This window comes from Papio anubis, chromosome 18 (genome assembly GCF_008728515.1).
Source record: "Papio anubis isolate 15944 chromosome 18, Panubis1.0, whole genome shotgun sequence".
Classification (NCBI taxonomy): domain Eukaryota; kingdom Metazoa; phylum Chordata; class Mammalia; order Primates; family Cercopithecidae; genus Papio; species Papio anubis.
Window position 1 is genome coordinate 42,536,432 of NC_044993.1, and position 19,551 is coordinate 42,555,982.

Consider the following 19,551-nt stretch of genomic DNA (forward strand, 5'->3'; position numbering starts at 1 on the left):
GAGAAGTATCTATTCATGTTCTTTGCCCAGTTTTTAATGGTGTTATTTTTGTTTTTCTTTTTGATTTGCTTAAGTTCCTTATAGATTCTGGATATTAGTCCCTTTTAGAATGCACAGTTTGCAAATATTTTCTCCCATTCTATAGGTTGTCTTTTTACTCTATCGATAGTTTGGGTTTTTTGTTTTTTGGGTTGGTTGGTTTGCTTGCTATGCAGAAGCTCTTTAATTTATTTAGATTCAACTTGTCAATTTTTATTTTTGTTTCACTTGCTTTTGAGGACTTAGCCATAAATTCTTTTCATAGGCACATGTCCCAAAGAGTATTTCCTAGGTTTTTTCCTAGGATTTTTTAGGTTGAGGTCTTACATTTATGTCTTTAATCCATCTTCAGTTATTTTTTATATATGGTAAGAGGTAGGGGTCCAGTTTCATTCTTCTGTGTATGGTTAGCCAGTTTTTCCAGCACCATTTATTGAATAGAGAGTCCTTTTTCCTTTGCTTATTTTTCTCAACTTTGTTAAAGATTGTTTGTTTATAGGTGTGCAGCTTTATTTCTGGGCTCTCTATTCTGTTCCATTGGCTTGCCCGTCTATTTTTTACCAGTACCAGGCATTTTCAACCCTCTTTGAAGGTCACCCTTTCATTTATGCTCTCCAGAAGAAACTAAGAATCTGTAACCCATCCCTGCCCAAATGTTGACATTTGGCTTATGTAGTGTCACCATTTGACACTTTTGAGTGTTTGTTATTCTAACAATTACTACCACATATTTAGCTCTTATGTGCCAAGAACTCTGCAAAGGGCCATGGATGAGAATATGGGCTCTGGACACAGGCTGCCTGAGTTTGTATTCTGATTCTGCCTCTTACTAAATCTGTGTTCATGGGCAAGGTACTTACCTCTTGGTACTTCCATTTCTTCTTCTGTTAAATGGAGGTCGTAATATAGGATAATAACACAATTGGAGTTATTATGAAGATTAAAGGAGGTAATACATATATAAAACTCATAACTGTTTTGCACATAGTAAACACTCAGTGATTGCTTATTAGTGTCATCATTGTCATCATCATCATCATTTAATCTTTACAAGAAAACATTGGGATAGTATGCATTTTACAGATAAAGAAACTGAGGCTAAGAAATCATAAATGACTTTCCCAAGGCCACACTACTAGCAAGTGATGGCCAAGATTTGACCTCAAGTCCTTATGATGGACTTAAGCCCACGCTCCTAAACTGGACTGTGGCCTTAGTAGAAGTGGACTGCTGGTAGCATTTTGGAATGTCATACATGGAATCTAACCTTCTCATTTTGTAGATAGAAAAAATACTGAATTGACTAAGCACCACAGTAACAGACAATCCTGAAAGCAATATCTTTCCCATTGTCCTTTCTGCTGCCCCCAAGCATGGCTTCTTTTCTTAGGAATTCTTTAGAATAGCTTTAATCATTTGCATTTTGATTCTCATCTTCTGCCCAAATATAAAATCCTAGATTGTTAGGATTAAATGAAAGCTTTTGTGTGTAAAGATTTCATTTTAAAATAATATTACTTTACCATCATTTTATGCTTGTTGATTCTAATCAAAATAAGAATGAACCATTTTTCGGTCCTTGCTGCCTTAAGTGTGGATTTTTATATTTACATACATTTCTGTTCTTTTGATCTTAGGCTTTATTTTGAATGCAGGATTGTACTGACGAAGAGACTAGCAGCCACCTTTCCCTACCTTGTATGGTGGGTGTGAATAAATATATAAAGCAAAAAATAGGATTTTATTTCAGTTTCTTGCTTATTTTTAGAATTCAGATTATGGATTTGAGTTAGCTAGTAGTTTGTCATAATAGGTTAGTTTATTAGTAAAATGAGAGACTATTGACAGAAAAAAGTTTAATCTCTTTCATTTAAATGTGCTAATCTTAAAATGATTCCCCAGTGGAATTTATTTTCTGTTATATTGAGAGCACTCAGAAGTAAACAGACAAAAGAAGTATTAGCCTTTAAGTATCACTCTGCTTGGTAGAAAATAAGAATGTTTAAGCTAATTAGTTATACAACAAGGATATACTAAGTGTTTTTCTTCTATTTTAACACTGTGTGTAGGAAATGTGTATAAATTTCCTTCTTCTCAGCTATCACATTTACTCCAAATTTTAAATAATATATGGTTTGATTTTTAAAGATATACCCCAAAATTTTAAAGCACTATTGATAGAAAGATTTCTCTTCATTTTTTCTGACATATGAACATTATAGAAAAGTTACACTGTATCTGTGCATAGTTAAATATACACATATTTATTTTTGGTAAGGAAAGCTAAAATGATTATAATTTCATAGCACATTTAATACTTCATATAAAACAATAGCCATAGAGTTTTAGGTTTAGTCATAAGAATTTTAAGAATAATCTAGTCCCATCTTCCTCTCCCTGTTCTCTTCCAGACTTCAGAAAGTAAAATAAACAAGGCTGTTGCCATGTGGAATGTTTAGGAAACATTTCCATCATCATCAGGTGACTGGGCTGGAATTGGGTATACTGAGACCCAATCTCAGTCCACCCCATTACTACCCCAACTGACTGAGATAGTCAGCTTTTACCTTGATTCACATATTGGAGAGAACAGAGGAATCTCAGAACAGGAAAAAGAATAGGTCATGACTTTGCTTGATAAAATTCTGAGTTAGGAAAAAAAATCATCAAGGTATAGTAGTTGTCTTATTCCATTGTTGCTTATTGGTAATAGCTTTCCTCCTGGTGGGGACTCTGCAGAGTCAAGGCAGCACAGAGAATCAAATTACTAGGGGGCTGAGCCTGCTAATGTGCTAGCTCAGGCCTCTCTTCATTTTCTTTTTTTTTTTTTTTTTTTTTTTTTTTTGAGACAGAGTCTCGCTCAGTCACCCAGGCTGGAGTGCAGTGGCGCGATCTTGGCTCACTGCAAGCTCCGCCTCCCGGGCTCACGCCATTCTCCTGCCTCAGCCTCCCTAGTAGCTGGGACTACAGGCGCTCGCCACCACGCCCGGCTAATTGTTTGTATTTTTAGTAGAGATGGGGTTTCACCGTGTTAGCCAGGATGGTCTCCATCTCCTGACCTCGTGACCTGCCCACCTCGGCCTCCCAGAGTGCTGGGATTACAGCCTCTCTTCCTTTTCTTATGGCATTTTGATTTTGATTATCATCTTCTTCCCAAATATAAAATTCTATGGTTAGGCCGGGCGCGGTGGCTCAAGCCTGTAATCCCAGCACTTTGGGAGGCCGAGACGGGCGGATCACGAGGTCAGGAGATCGAGACCATCCTGGCTAATGCGGTGAAACCCCATGTCTACTAAAAAAAATACAAAAAACTAGCCGGGCGAGGTGGCGGGCGCCTGTAGTCCCAGCTACTCGGGAGGCTGAGGCAGGAGAATGGCGCAAACCCGGGAGGCGGAGCTTGCAGTGAGCTGAGATCCGGCCACTGCACTCCAGCCTGGGCGACAGCGCGAGACTCCGTCTCAAAAAAAAAAAAAAAAAAATTATATGGTTCTCCTCCCATGATAACCCATGTTCTTTGCCATGATTACCCATGAATTCATTAACATATTAATTCATGAATGAGTTAATCCATTCATGCGGGGAGAACCCTCATGACCCAATCACCTCTTGAAAGCCACACCTCTCAATAGTGCCTCATTGGGGATTAAATTTCAACATGAGTTTTGGAGGGGACAAATATTCAAATCATAATGGTAGTAAAAGAATCGGTATACTCAGCAAAATAGAAAAGCATCACTAGATAAGTATCCATGAGATATTATTGAAGCCTGGCAATTATTTGGGAATTTAAATAACAAAAATATTCATATCAATCAGAAAAATAAATAGAATGGTTTATCTCAGACCTTGGCAAGAGAAAAACAATCATCCTGAATGTCCTTTCTGATGGCCAAGTATTCACAAAGCTTAAGTTTATATTAAATACAGTGTGATAACTATAGTTAATAACAATATATACTTGAAAATTGATGAGATTTTAAGTTCTCTCAACACGCAGAAAAAATGTTAAATATGTAAGTAAATGCATGTGCTGATTAGCTAGATTTAGCCAGTCCACAGTGTATTCATATTTCTTTTACGTGTGTGTGTGAGACAGAGTCTCACTCTATTGCCCAGGCTGGAGTGCAGTGGCGTGATCTCGGCTCACTGCAACCTCTACCTCCTGGGTTCAAGCAATTCTCCTGCCTCCATCTCCCAAGTAGCTGGTATTACAGGTGCTTGCCACCATGCCTGGCTAACTTTTTGTATTTTTAGTAGAGATTGGGTTTTGCCATGTTGGCCAGGCTGGTCTCGAACTCCTGACCTCAGGTGATGCACCCGCCTTGGCATCCCAAAGTGCTGGGATTACAGGTTTGAGCCACCACGCCTGGCCTATATTCATATTTCAAAACATCACGTTGTAGATCATAAATGTATTTTTTTGTCAATTAAAAATTAATAATTTTTTTTACAAAAATTTAAAGCTAATTTAGTTAACTTTGTGTATCCTTGGTACCATGTCACACTTCCCAGCGTTATGCTATGTCTGACAGTGACTGGCAGCATCTTACAGAAGTATAGCTTTTCTTTTCTGATCATGCTCAAGTTATTTAATAGTATATATTTCTTATTTTTAAAGTTCCACTAAGGCTCTAGTACTTTGTGGACTTGTCTTCAATAATGTAGGTACATTAATTCTATATTTATATGTGCAGAACTTTAAAATCAACCTATATGCTATTTAACATCTGAAGTAGAGTAAGTAAACCCATGTACATATTCATAATTCTTTCATTTATGCCATTTACAAATTAATATTTTGAAGAAATTGTTTATTCCTTCCACATAGTAATATAGATGATATGATCTTTTTTATCTTTTTTTCAATTTGTATTAGCACTTGTTTCACATTGTCATAATTTGGTTTATGAGCATTTTAAAAATAAAGAATTGTAAATATGTTCATGCATGCCATCTATTTTTGTACTATTCAATTATTTTAAAATTCTTAATTTTATTCTCTAAAAGTGTCTAACCTGGTTTATATAATAATTGTTGTATCCTATGATATAAAAAAATGTAGCATTGTGTGTGTTTGTAAAAGATAGAGTCTTGCTGTGTTGCCCAGACTGTAGTGCAGTGCCCATCTACAGGCACAGTCATAGTGCTCTACAGCCTCCAACTCCTGGGGTCAACTAGTCCTCCTGCTTTGGCCTCTCAAGTAGCTGGGACTAACGTGTACCACCATGCCCCACTCTGTATATTTGTGAGAATAATTTCTGTTATGTTAATAATGTGTTCTTCTGAAAAATATAAAGTTATATTCTTCACTGTTTCAAAAGTAAAAAGGAAATGGATTTGTAAAAAGTTCAGCCTGTATTTCCAACTTTATATTAATAATGAATCACAAAAGAAAATGTCATTTTATATGTAAATACATTATCTGTCATATATCTCCTATCTCTTGACAAGTGTAATGAGAAAGCCATTATTTCTGTCTATATTCAGAGTCCATTTTAGCAAGAAATGCAGTTTCAGAGATCCTGTGTAGAAATCTTTCAGCCCTGGGTCTCACATATTAAAAGCCTTGAATTCTATTTAAAACCTTCTACCATTAATTAGTCATGTGATTTGTGGTATTTATAGCTCATTTATGCTACAGTCATCCATGAGTAGATTTTCCAGATGGTGGAAGGAGGCATTTTGACTTGTTCCCTGTGTGAGCTGTCGTGCCATGTTCTACTCTGTAATCAGAAATCACTGATTTATTTTTGTTTTTGAACTCAGAGTCCCAGAATGTATATAGAAATATTTAGCCATTCCACTTACAATTTTTTTCTCCATCCATGGAGCAACATTTGTCAAATTCTAAATTGTTAGTTTCATTTTTCATGACCAAGTGTTTTAGTATTTCCACTGACAACTTTGCAGTGGGTTCTTGAAGTAAGAACCCTGTAGGAAAAGTACTTCTGTCCTTCCAGGAGTTAATGCATTTTTTTACTCTTTTGCCTATGTCCTAGGCAGAGTACACCACTGTATTAAATACACAGAATACCACAGTGATAGGGCTAGGTAGGGATAATGGACTCCTTTATGTTTGTGTACTGCTTTAAGTTTTTTTTTCCAAATTCTTTCTTCCACATTTAATCCTTAAAGTGATCACATATGGTAGCTAAGTTTGTTCCTTTTAATCATTTTACAGATAAAAGACAAAGCAAAAGAGATTTAGTTTCTTTTCTGAAAAGTATATATCATTCAATAATTGGTGTGAAACAACTAATGAAACATCCATGTGTAAAAAGTGCAGTACAACTCATAATTGTACATCAAAATAAATTTTAGGTTTATCTAAGACTTAAAAGTAAAACTAATGCTCAAAAGTACTAGAACAAAACAGGGTGTGGGTGGGGGAAACAGAGTTATATGTGTGTAATGGAAAAGCCTTTATAAAATATAAGCAAAATGTGGAAGCCATAAAGCAAAATATTAATAAATCACAGATAAAGAATAATTTTCTTAATTTTGAAAGGGCTGCTACACACTGGCAGGTAAAAGACCAACAGCGTTATTCATTAGAAAACAAAAATGAAAACCACAGTGATATACCATTTTCACTTATCAGATTGGCAAAAAATTAAAACACTTGATAATTGAGGTATTGGTGCAACCTCTCTGTGTGATCCAAACTGTGGGCCTCTGCTGGGTGTGGTGGCACACGCCCATAATCCCGGGTACTTGGGAAGCTAAGGCAGGAGAATGGCTTGAATCCAGGAGGCGTAAGTTGCACTGAGCCAAGCTGGCGCCACTGCATTCCAGCCTGGGTGACAGAGCGAAACTCTGTCTCACAAAAAAAAAAAAAAAGATGAGCCTGTGGAGGGGCGGCTCCCTGAAACTCAAGGATTACACAAGGTGAAAATTATTTTTACACTAATACTAAAATATTATTTGACTTTTTCACGTGTTGACATTTACAATGACAAAGCAAAGCAATGGATAAAGCTGCTTCCAGTGTAGCACAAATCAAAGTAGTAGCACCAAACTTCACTAGTATTCATTGTGGTCTTCATCACCATACATTCACAATTTTAAACTGAAGGAGGAGGAGGAGGAAGGGAACAAGAAACGTGGTCAGTTTCACTTAGTAATTCTTTTGATGAATCTACAAAAAACAATAATTTTAGTAAGTCTCAACCCTTGAGTATACATCTTTATCATGGTCTGTGTTGGAAAATATGCGTGAAACACATCTGCGTACCAAGTATGTTGGTTGTGTTGACAAAAAGCAGTGGTGAGATTAAGTTGCAAGCTAAACTAGCTACTTCTTAAAATACCATTTCTTACTTGAAAGAACAACTGACAAACTACTGTTATTCCAGCTTCGGTAGTTGATGGACATTTTCTCTAAAATGAATGAAGTGAGCTTGTCACATCAGGAAAACAACTGACAGTATTTGGTGTCAGTGATAAAATTTTAGCTTTCAAGCAAAAATTTGAATTTTGGAAAACTTCTATCTGCAATGAACTGACAGCTTCCCGACATCTAAAGACTTGTGATGAGATTGCAGTGATATCAACAAATGTGAATTTTCGATACAGTATCATGAAGTGTATCAACATTTAAAAGGTTCACATAACCAGTATTTTTCAAAGGATCAATGTGTGATTTTACAAAGTCATGCATTTTACACAAATGCATAGATGGATATGAAGCATTCATTCAATGTGCAAGATGGACCAATGGTTTTAATTAACAGAGTAGGGAAAATTCATTGATATGGCTTTGGATTCCTCATTGCAAATAACCGTTAAAAAAAATTACTTGTTGAGTTTGGCGATAGATGGGATAATACCCAGGGTTATCTGAAAAGGCTATTTTAATACTTCTACCAACTGCATTTTTTCTTACTTGTCAAACAAAACAACATGTTACAACAGATTGCATATAAAATCAGTGTTAAAATGTAATTTTATTTTAAAGCCAGGCAGTTCTACTCTTTTTTCAAAAACTTTGTTTTGTAAAATGGTTATTTTTCATGAAATTGTTCTTTGTGTTTACATGTAATATATTTACGGTTATTTTAACTTAATAAATATTGAACTATTTCTGTCTTAATTTTTAATACGATAAGTAAGCATAGATATAAGTCACATAAACAAAGCTCTTTGGGGTCTTCAGTTTTTCAGAGTATTTAAAAGTTTGAGAACTATTCCGCTATGGAGCGTAAAATATAAATTTTAATTTAATGTAACAATTGAAACCATGATTTTCATTTTAGGAATTTATACTACAGATATAATCTCACAAAGGTGATATTATTCAAAATTATTCACTGTTGGATTGTTTGGATTATCAAAAGATTGGAAACAACCCAGTATTTGCATATCAGTAGAGAATCAGTTACTGAGATACCTTCATACAATGTAATACTATATTATCTATATGACACAGATACAGATTTACCATTATGAAACCATCTCAAAGATTATTAAGTCAGAAATTTAGGATGCCAAAAAGTGTGTAGAGTACACTACTATTTGTGTAAAATTATATGTAGTATATGTATTTGCATAGACTGTCTTGGAAGGATAGACAAGAAACTGCTATAGTGGTTGCCACTGGAGGGGAGCACAGGATGGAGTAAAACGGCTTTTTTTTTAGTTTCTTCCTGAGATTCTGATTCATTAGATCTGGGCAGGAGCCTAAGAATTCTCATTTCTAACAAGTTCCCAGCTGATTCAGAGGCTGCAGAACCACTGCATTAGAGAAATTGTGGTTAACAAAGTTGGAAAGGTAATCTGGGGGCAGAGCAATGAGTTCTAATTTGCTTAAACAATTCCACAGGTCAGTTAACTTCATTAGACTGAAAATATTAAGAATGCTTAAGAGAATAAGTGATATATGTGAACCTTTTTTATGTGCATCTTTTTTTGTTCTCTGCTTAATTAAAAACAAAATTATATATAAAAATTCATTGTAATCCACTTTTATAAGAACAGTAACACTTTAGTTTTGCTTTTAAAATTTAAAATTTTCTCTAAATCAGTTTTAGTTTCTCTAAATCAGTTTTAAACCCTTAATTATATTTCAATAAAGTATTTATATGTTTTAGAGAAGAATTTCATTTGTAATTTGGCTAAAGTTACCATCAAAGGGAAGTTAGCATATGTTTGTTAGTTTAGGATGATCAGTCCTGAAAAAGGCTGATTTTTACACTGTTTTTTGTAAATATAAGTAAATCAAAATGCTGTTCCTTCTGTTGCAGTTTCTCTTGAGTTTTTGAGAAAGAATTTTGGCCTGAAAGAAAGCTTGAGATACGTATTTACCGAAGTCCCAAAGAAAAGACAATCCGAAGTTATAAATTCCTGGTTCTTTAAGTACTGTGCCAAGTTCACAGGCCAGCACCTCCATCAGCATGCCCTTCTTTATAATCTACTCACAAAGAGACATTATTTCTCTGAGAATTTGCTTAAAGTAATTCTAGCTCCTAGCCTTGCGCCTCTGATTTTTCCCATATTAAAAATACTTTCTTCCCCAGGCATAACAATATATTAAAACATAAAATATTCCTGTAGTGTGAGATTAAAAAGATACGCAAATTATAAAAGACAAAGAAAGGCTGTGGAAACATTCCAAATGAAAGGAGGCTATTAAGTAACAGCTTTATGCAATTTCTAGTCCTGCACTGTATCCTGTGCTGCAGGGACAAAAATGCTCTACGGGACAACAGGTCAGTGGAAAAAATTGAAATATAGATAGCACATTAGATAAATGCATTGCTTGTGTGTAAATTGTGAATTGTTAACTGTATTGTGGTCATATAAGAGAATATCCCTACTCCTAGGGAATGCACACTGATACATTTAGGGGCAAAGGACCTTAATGTATGTACTTATATACATGGTTCAAAAAAAAATTTATTTCAAAGAGGGAAAGAACACAAATGATTTTGTGAAAGGGGTAAAATGTTAACAATAGGCAAATGTGGTTAAAGGCTTAATAGATGTTTCTTTTACTATTTCTGTTATTGCAACTTTAAGTATAAATTGCTACCAAATACAAAAGCTTTTAAAAAAGTACAGAAAACTGAAATATGTAAATTTAAAAGTTTATCTCCTTTAAAAGAGCAAATTTCCTTTGAAATTGTATTCTTGAAATTGTACTCTCAAAAACCATTTCTGTCATTTCACCTAAATATTTTTTAAAAATAAGGCCAGAGGCAGTGGATCATGCCTGTAATCCTAGCACTTTAGGAGGCCGAGGCAGGGAGATCTCTTGAGGCCAGGAGTTTGAGACCAGCCTGGCCAACATGGCAAAACCCGCATTCTACTGAATATACAAAAATTAGCTGGGCGTGGTGGCGCACGCCTGTAATCCCAACTACTTAGTAGGCTGAGGCATGAGAATTGCTTGAACCCAGGAGCAGGAGGTTGCAATGAGTTGAGATCGTGCCACTGCCCTCCAGCCTGAGCGACAGAGCAAGACTCTGTCTCAATAAATAAATAAAGTGTGTGTGTGTGTGTGTGTGTGTGTGTGTAGCATTTAGAATAGCACAAGAAACACATTTTGTGATTGAGTTTAGTTTTCTGTGACCATATCTATAAAATATTACTGATAATTTATACTAAAATGCATGATTATGCTGTTAACACGAGTTAGATATATGTTTACTAGATATTTGTTAGAGCACTTGAAAAAATACCAACCAATTGATTGTCAAAAGATTCATGAGATATATGAAACTACTTGGAAGAAAGAGAAACTAGGGGAAAAGTAAAGTATGAATAAGATTCTAATATGAGCATTTTGTCATTGGGCTAAAAATGAAGGGAAGAACTGTGGTAATGCTCTTCAAATTGTTCTCCCATTGATTTACAGTAAAGTGATTTGGTTTTGATGAAGTCTGTGTTATCACTCGAGCCAGTTTGTAAATCACATTTTTGTATTAGTTGTTTTTTACTTGGCTAGCTCTTTTTTTTTTTTTTTTTAAGCCATGATATATGTTTATCTCCTTGGAAAACCTTCTCCTTTTCAAGTGTTCCTGCCTAGAATTGCATTTTTATCTGTCAACCTACATAATTCTCAGTAGTCCAAATCTATATGTTGCCAAATTACAGATGTACAGATGTTCTCTACGTGTTTTATTATTAATTCAACTATTGTATTTAATGTTGCACTCCTCTAAGGCAGAGTTTATCATCATAAATGGTATTAATCATGAGGATCCTAAGTAATCAAATCATGAAATTAAATGAAAAATCATTTTTTACTTTGTTGTGCATTTTTACTTTTCCATGCTGAAGTCAGTTTCCATTGGCTAGATTTTAATTCCACTCAGCCTGAAATTCTTTTTTTTTCCTTTTGAATACATTATTGGAGACTCGATAGGCTTTCAATAATTACATAGCTCTCAATACGTAAGTATGCTTCACTAAATATACAATGAAGCATATTTCTGTATTAATAATCCTTTTATTTTCTTCCAAGTGTATATACTACCTCAGGCACAAGTTAAATAATATAGTAAACAATAGCAAATAAATCAGTGATTAAAACAATACAAAATCAGTCCCCAAATTAAAAAGCTAAGTGATTGTGCATTGTGAATGTCCACATAAAGAGACTTAACTCTGGAACATCAAAATCTGTAAACCCCATCAGGTAGTGGGGACATTAGATGGGAGCGAGCACTAGAGGAGCTGACTCCTCAGTAACCTCAGTAACTTACTGACTTCCTCTGTAACCTCACCTCTATAGGCCTTAGCTAAATACTGTGCAGCTTTGTAAAAAATGGTCACTTGGAAAGGATATCTATATTCCCTTCATTTGCTCTTTCATTGATAAAAATTTATTGGTGCTTTTAAGAAGCCAGAGTGCTGAGAACTTTATAACTATTGGATCGAAGTTCATCCAGAATAAAGGCTCTTACGTGTGTATAAAGATAAGAGTCTCACATTTAAAATACTCCGTATAATAATGGACTACCATTGATAATGCTTATTTTTCTCTTTGATGGCAGCAGTGATAATTACTTAAATAAGTCAAAGCTACATTTTACAAAATTGATGATTTTAACATTACAGGCTGAAATGGGGGCTCTTACTAACACTATACATTTTCCTTTTTATAATTTCAACTTTTATTTTAAATTCAAGGAGTCCATATGTAGGTTTGTTACATGGGTATATTACGTGATGCTGAAGGTTGGGGTATGACTGATCCCATCACCCAGATAGCATAGGACCCAATAGTTTTTCAGCCCTTGCCCCCCTCCCTCCTATAGAAATACTTAACCACACAGAAGTGTGCAATTTAGAACAAGACATAGTCCAGATAATCAGTTGCAAGAGCCAGAATATGAATAAAATCATATTCATTTTGAAGCCACATGTCAAATTCTTCTGTTTTATCCAGATTGATGTAGACTTTGAACAAATAATAAATGTAATATACCATACAAGAACACTTTATTTTGTGACTATTAATGGACTCTTGAAGTTTCTTTTGGCAGATGGAGATGGACACATGGATCATTTACTGCCAGGCTGTGAAGATAAAAATTGCCAAAAGAGTACCATCTACTTAGTGAGATCTGGGACAAAGCAGGTATATCAAGTTGCTTTTTAATGTAAACTTTTTTTTATGTGCTTGGAAAAAAATCTTCAAAGGTTAGAAAAGTTACCTGTAGAATCAGAACAGAGGGAACCCCAAAATTAAGTTACCAACTTCCTCATTTTAACTTAATGAAATGCATTTAAATCTATTATTTTTTAATTTGTTGAGGGAGGAGCATTGTTATAATTATTTCTGGTGAAGAAAACCCATTCTGGATACTATAATTAAATGATCTTTTAGCTTTTTATATGCCAGGAATATGGCAGAAAACACTATAATGAAAGGTTACATAGAAGAACATTATATCTATTTTCGCAGCTGATGTTGTTTTTATTTGTGTTATCTAAACCTATTTTATTACCTCTTGCTGACTTTTACCTGTAACTTGTAGGTAAGCAGTTTCGAATCTGACAGTCACAGTGGAGGATTAATATGGGAATGATAGGTTGTAACAATCTTATTAGAATTGTTTTATTTTCTTTTGGGGGGTAATAAACGATAGAATAACATACTGACTTTTATAGCCCTTATGGAAAGGGAGCATCATATTTTATGTGAAAACAAATCTTCAAACAGTCAACATTCTAAAAGCGTTTAACTGGCCAGTCTGAATACAGTGGTGTTAAGTATACAAAGCCAGTTACGGATGTCCTTGTTTCTTCTCCACCCCCACTGCTTCACTTTACTAGCCTTAAAATAAAATAAATGAAAGCATTTAACTGTTCTACCTGTAAGTTTTATCTTGAACTTTTTTTAAGGTTTTGAATCACTTAAAACTTTAGATCAAGTAACACTTAATCATTGGTTCATAATTATTAGTAATCCTAGTAATTATTGCCTATTGACAGACTACTGTAAGAATATTTTCAAATTATACAGTCATCTCTCTCTCTGGGAAGATAAATGTCACGGTTCTTTGGTGACTATTATCAGTGTCATATTGATACTGAAAAATCTTTTTACATTTTAGGCCTTAATACATTTACTTTAACAGGAATACTTTATTCAATGTGGTTTATCCTCATTAATAACCTGTCAGCCTCTTCAGAAATTTCTGATAACGTGGCAGTGAAATATCTCATCTGCTAAAATAAAACCCAACAGTTTTTAAAAAATCAAGTGAAACCATTGAAACATTTTAATGATATATAAAATAATACTGTTTTGCTTAAAGAAAGATTGAAAAATTATTAAAGATGCATACCAATTTTTTTAAAACATTCATTTTCTGTAAATATGTCTTTTCCAAGTTTCCTTTCTCTCTGGTAAATTATACTTTCTTTGGAAAATATATAAATTATTGCAGATACTCTGTTTATTAACCCCTTTTCAAGAAACCGTCTTTAATATAATTTGACTTTCAGCCATATAAATGAGTCACCTGCTTAGAAGGAAAGGAAAGGAATCTCTAGGCATGTTTGGTCTCCTGCCATCTCAAGTCAGCTGTGCCTGCTTCTGCTCAGACATCTTCAGGTTATGTGCCAGCATTCATACTCAGCAAATTGTGGGCACATCTATAACTGTAATGGCATGATTTCTACTCTTCAGATTTCTAGTTATTAAAAAGTGAAGATTTATGTTATCTGAAGAGAAAGGGATTTCTAAAAGCTTATTTTGAAATCAGCCTGTTCTTTCTGTTCTCTTCATGGCCATTAATATAGAAATAAAGGAATTTACTAAAAATGTAGCTTCCGGCCATTTTAGTGACAGAGCTCATTCTTCTTGGCTGAGAATTGCCTGTCAGTTACTGATGAAGCCTGTCAGGCCTGGTGTTGTTTGCAAAGCCTCAGGAGCTGCTCGGCTGGAAGGTAATGACTGAAGTCATCTGCATGTGTAAGAGGCACAGCAGCAGAATGAACAAGGGGGTCTCTGTCATGTTCTAACTTTCCTCCTAAGTTGGTCCTCCCAAAAGGACATCAGTATTAGATGATATTACAGTTTGCTCTAGTTTTTTTAAAATATTCATTTGAGTGTTTCTATGTGACACAGTTTTAAATTATGTAATCTGACTAGATGTGTATTAATATCAGTTCAATCCTAAGATTCGTGCAATATTGTGAAAAACTTTCTAAGGCTTTCTGTGCCAGTTAGACAAAAATGACTAGGATAAATTCTAACGGAGACTACTTTTTTTCTTTCCCCAGAGTGTCACCTATTCACCAGAGTAAATTATGATACCCTACCATATTGTAGAGATAAAGACGTTAAGTAAAATAATGCTTATCTTGAAAACTTAATGGATCATTTGTTTTGCAAATTGTAAATTTTTTCATAACTATAAAGTCTGATCCTTTTCTCTTAATCCATAGTGGGTTCCAGTCCTACAAGATTTCAGTAATAAGGGCACACTCTGGGGCTTTGTGCCGTTTGTGGATGAACAGCAACCAACTGAAATACCAATTCCAATTACCCTTCATATTGGAGACTACAATATGGATGGCTATCCAGATGCTCTGGTCATACTAAAGAACACATCTGGAAGGTAAGGAAATTAAATCAAGCGAGAAATATTTGTAAACTGTGTGAGAAATATTTGCGAACCATGGTGCTTTGCAACTGAATAGTACCTAAATATGTTATAATCTCTTAAATAAGGAACATGATGAGCTCAGTTCTTGTGTTTTAATTTGATCCCTGCACTTCTCACAACTGCTTAGAATACCTATTTTTTTCCCCACAGATTCATTATCTGTAAAACAAAAATGAACACCCAGTCTGAAGTAAAAAGTTATATTTCACTCAGTAAAACTTAATCTTTAAGAGGTCAAAAGTTTTTATAGGCAAATGACCCAATTACATTTTGAGACCGAAGACACTGGTGGTTAAGAACTGACTCTAGGCTTTGATCGCAGTCCAACCACTTACCCTCTGTGTGACCTTGGTCATATTACTCAAATTCTTCATGTGTAAAATAAGTGTAATAATTGTACCTCTGTCGTGATGTTATAGTAAAGATTAAATAAGGTAAAAGTAAATGAATGACTTAGAAAGATACTCTTGGCGTATTGATTTTACATTTGGTAATTGTTACATTATTATTGCTTGTTTTGTAATGACACTGGAAATTCCACCATGACTATTGATACTTTCTGTATGTGTAAACTGTGAGTACATTTATTGCATTAGCAGTGACTTTTAATGCTGCAATTACTTTAATTTTTGAAATAGAAGTACCAATAGATAAACCAATATAGTTAAACTCATAATTAGCTTGAATCCTGACAGATGCCATAAATATGACTGTTCCTAAATTTTAATACCTTATCATTTTATTCATCTCACAATTAATGATATTCCTTGGCCCTTATTCTTTCTTTCCTTTTACATTATTTTTCTGAGTATTAATTTATTTGTTGACTCTGGAATTACTAGTGATTCAGCTCCATATTCAGGCTCATGATACAAAACAACTTCTTCAGAAAAAGTCAGACCTATTATTGCTTTTAACACCAGTGTTGTCTGGAAATCTGATATTTAGAGAAATATTTATCATTAGTGAGTGTTCCTAAACTATTTATAGAAAAGCGTGGAGAGTCTGTATGTTAACTTTCCTAAGCACGTTGGTTTGAAATTATAATGTCTCTGCATCATGTTTGTAGAGTTTTCCAAGGACATGACCATGGTGTTATGCAGAGTTTAATATGTACTTATAACCTACGTGTGTGAAACAGATCTGATATAGCCAAAACAAACTTCTGAATGGAACGTGAGTGTTACTCCTTTTGAAAGCATAGTGGCACATAAAAACAAAGAACTGCAAAATTACTTTATTTTAGACCTTGGGTCTATTCAGAAGAATAAGAAATTACATTTTAAATTCATTTAATCCTGTGATTACTCATCCTTAGAATATTTAAATAATTTATATTTTACTATAAAAGTTCTTTATCAACAGTGTTTTTTGTTAACAATTCCTTTGCCATTTAGCAATACAGATGGTATCAACTGCTAACTCAGCAGTGAACACTTTAGTTCTGCAGGAAAAATAAGTACTAAAGGCAGTTGTACTTTTTTATGAAAGTCTTAATACCATTATAAAAGCAGTTGTGTAAAAATCAATTATTTCTTTTCTGTTCTTTTAAGGTAGATGAAAATTGAAGGATAGAGTTCAGTTCATCTCAATGTTCATTCCATCACAGACGAGAAGTAGCCCTAACTTTAAATTAAATCTGAATATTATTTAGAGTTGCTGTTACATTTCTGTAGGAAAATTTGACAAATCATATTAAAATTAATGCTCTAGACCTTGTTAGGTCATTTTCTAAAATTCAAGGACAGATTGTAATTTCCTAGTAATAAATAAATATTTGTTTAACACTGGTACTATAGAAGTTATGTTAGTAATGTATCATTATGTCAAGCACATAGAGTGAATATTTCTTCCTTCTTTTGAGAATTTTATCTAGTGACTGCATTTAAGAGTGTGACTCTTAGTCTTCATTCTGACTATTCCTATCACCTTTGTATGATACAGTCAAAATGTTGACATATTTAAGAAGAGTTTTATTGTTACTAATATATTGCAAGTCACTGGATGAAACTGGATAGCAAAACCTGAGCTTCCATTGGGCTTTTATAGGAGTTCCAAGCCTAGAAGTAGCTAAAAATAAAAAACGTTTTTGGCAGCAAAGAAGCACACTCAGAAGTCTGAGTATCAGCTATGAGAGCATCCCAAACCTATAAAATGGCAAGTACATCTGTAAATGGCCAAATGTAATATATTGCCTGTTAGTTAATGCTGGGGAAAAAATGGTTTTTGTTTATGAAGTAATTTTACTTTGTATTACTCTAGCCTCATTTTTCATAGGTTAGTTATTATCTTTATTTTACAAATATGAAAATGGTCTGAGATAAATCGGACAACTTACCCAATATCATACAGCTAGTAAGTTGGAATTCCTAATTCGGTTATAATCTGCATTTTCATCCGCATCCTCAGCTTTATACAATAATTTACCTTTACATTAATGACCCTGACTCAGCAATGAAAGGTTACATTATGTTGCAGATGTTCTACTTTTTAAAAAAGGCATAGAGGTTGATAGTACAAGGGCCTACATCTGTGGGAACATTTCTAGCCATTATTCTTTTTAATTTTCTCTATGAAGTAGAGATGCCGGTGAGGCTGCAGAGAAAAGGGAACACTTATACACTGTTGGTGGGAATCTAGATTAGTTGAACCACTGTGGAAAGCAGTTTGGAGATTTTTCCAAGAACTTAGAACTGCCATTCAACCCAGCAATCCCATTACTGGGTATATACCCACAGGAAAATACACTGTTTTACCGAAAACACACATGCACATGTATGTTCATTGCAGCACTATTCACAATAGCAGAGACGTGGAATCAATATAGGTGCCCATCAATAGTGGATTGGATTTTTTAAAATATGCTATAAATACATTATGGAATACCATGCAGCCATGAAAAATAACAAAATCTTGTACTTTACAGCAACATGGATGCAGCTGGAGGCCATTTTCCTAAGCAAATTAACACAGGCACAGAAAATCAAATACTACGTGTTCTCACTAATAAGTGGGAGCTAAACAGTGTGTACTCATGGACATAAAAATTCCAACAGTAAACACTGGGAACTACTAGAGAGGGAAGAGAGGAAGGAGATCAAGAGTTGAAAAACTAACTGTTGGGTACTGTGCTTAGTACCTGGGTGATGGGATCAGTCATACCCCAAAACTCAGTACCATGCAGTATACCCATGTAATAAATTTGCTCATGTACCCTGTGAATCTAAAATAAAAGTTGAAATTATAAATGTTAAGAAAGAAAGACATATTGTCCTGGATGTAAACTCATTGTGTCTCATTATTGAAGAAGACCTCATAATTGCTATGTTGGCTAGCCTTCACTTAACCAACTCCAACTTCATAACTTGGAATTTGTAAAGATCAAAAAATTTTCTTTCAATAATATTGCCTATTCATCTACTGTAATGAATCCCATACTAAAATTCTTAGTCCCATAATAAAATGGAAAAAGAACTCCACTAATTAGTTCTGAGGGAAGAAACCTTTGTAGACAGTGAGAGTTAATTCTACCGTTAATCCCAACGGAGATACATTAAAAGATATATTACACATTATTTATTTTGTCAGCAATCAATTTTAAAGTATTAAATACCCTTACACACTAAATTTATAGGTGTAAAGTTGCATTCCTTTATACTTCTTAAATTTTCTTTAAGTCTTTAGATACGACTCCTTCACATTTTTAGTATTATTTGCCTTTTTAATTTCTTTCATCAGACTTGATAAAGGCTTCTTCCTCCGTCTTATTATTTCAGTCATGTCTGTGTTTTTGTTGGTATTGTAGAGGTTCAAAGAATCACCTTTATGCGTGAACCTGGGAGGCGGAGCTTGCAGTGAGCTGAGATCTGGCCACTGCACTCCAGCCTGGGCGACAGAGCGAGACTCCGTCTCAAAAAAAAAAAGAATCACCTTTATTTTCAGTAAGATGAATTTCTTCTATTTTCTTTATGTTTGTTTTTACATTTTTTCCTGTTTTGCTTTCTTCAAGTTTATTTTTTTTTTTTTACGTTATTTCATTGAATACTAAACTAATAGGTGTTTACTCTTGTTTTCTATTAAGTGCTTTTAAGACTAAATATTGTGAGCTTGGCTTCAGGTCATATATTTTGATACTATGTGGTTTCTTTGTTCTTTCTTATTTAAAATTTTGCATATACACAGAATTATTTAGAAAGGTATTTTAAAGAATTCACATAAATATGTTTGGCAAGTTGCATTTATGGTTGTTTTTTGGATTTGAGTCTATCTCTTCATTTTTTGTTCTTTTAGTATGGCATTGCAAATATAAATGTGGCTTATGCAATACTTTTAGAAACTTGTTGAAATGTTTCTGGTAGTTTAATAGCTCAGTGAATGGTTATCTGAAATA

General features: G+C 34.2%; 1 protein-coding gene across 1 annotated transcript in view; it reads left to right on the forward strand.

Moving 5' to 3' along the window:
- The window catches only part of LOC101018926 (T-cell immunomodulatory protein), a 202,296-nt gene that overhangs the window by 44,102 nt on the left and 138,643 nt on the right, over nt 1-19,551 (forward strand). The window contains exons 3-4 of the mRNA XM_031657927.1: nt 12,528-12,622; nt 14,941-15,113. Of these exons, the coding sequence (XP_031513787.1) occupies nt 12,528-12,622; nt 14,941-15,113 (268 nt within the window). The remainder of the gene's footprint in view (nt 1-12,527; nt 12,623-14,940; nt 15,114-19,551) is intronic.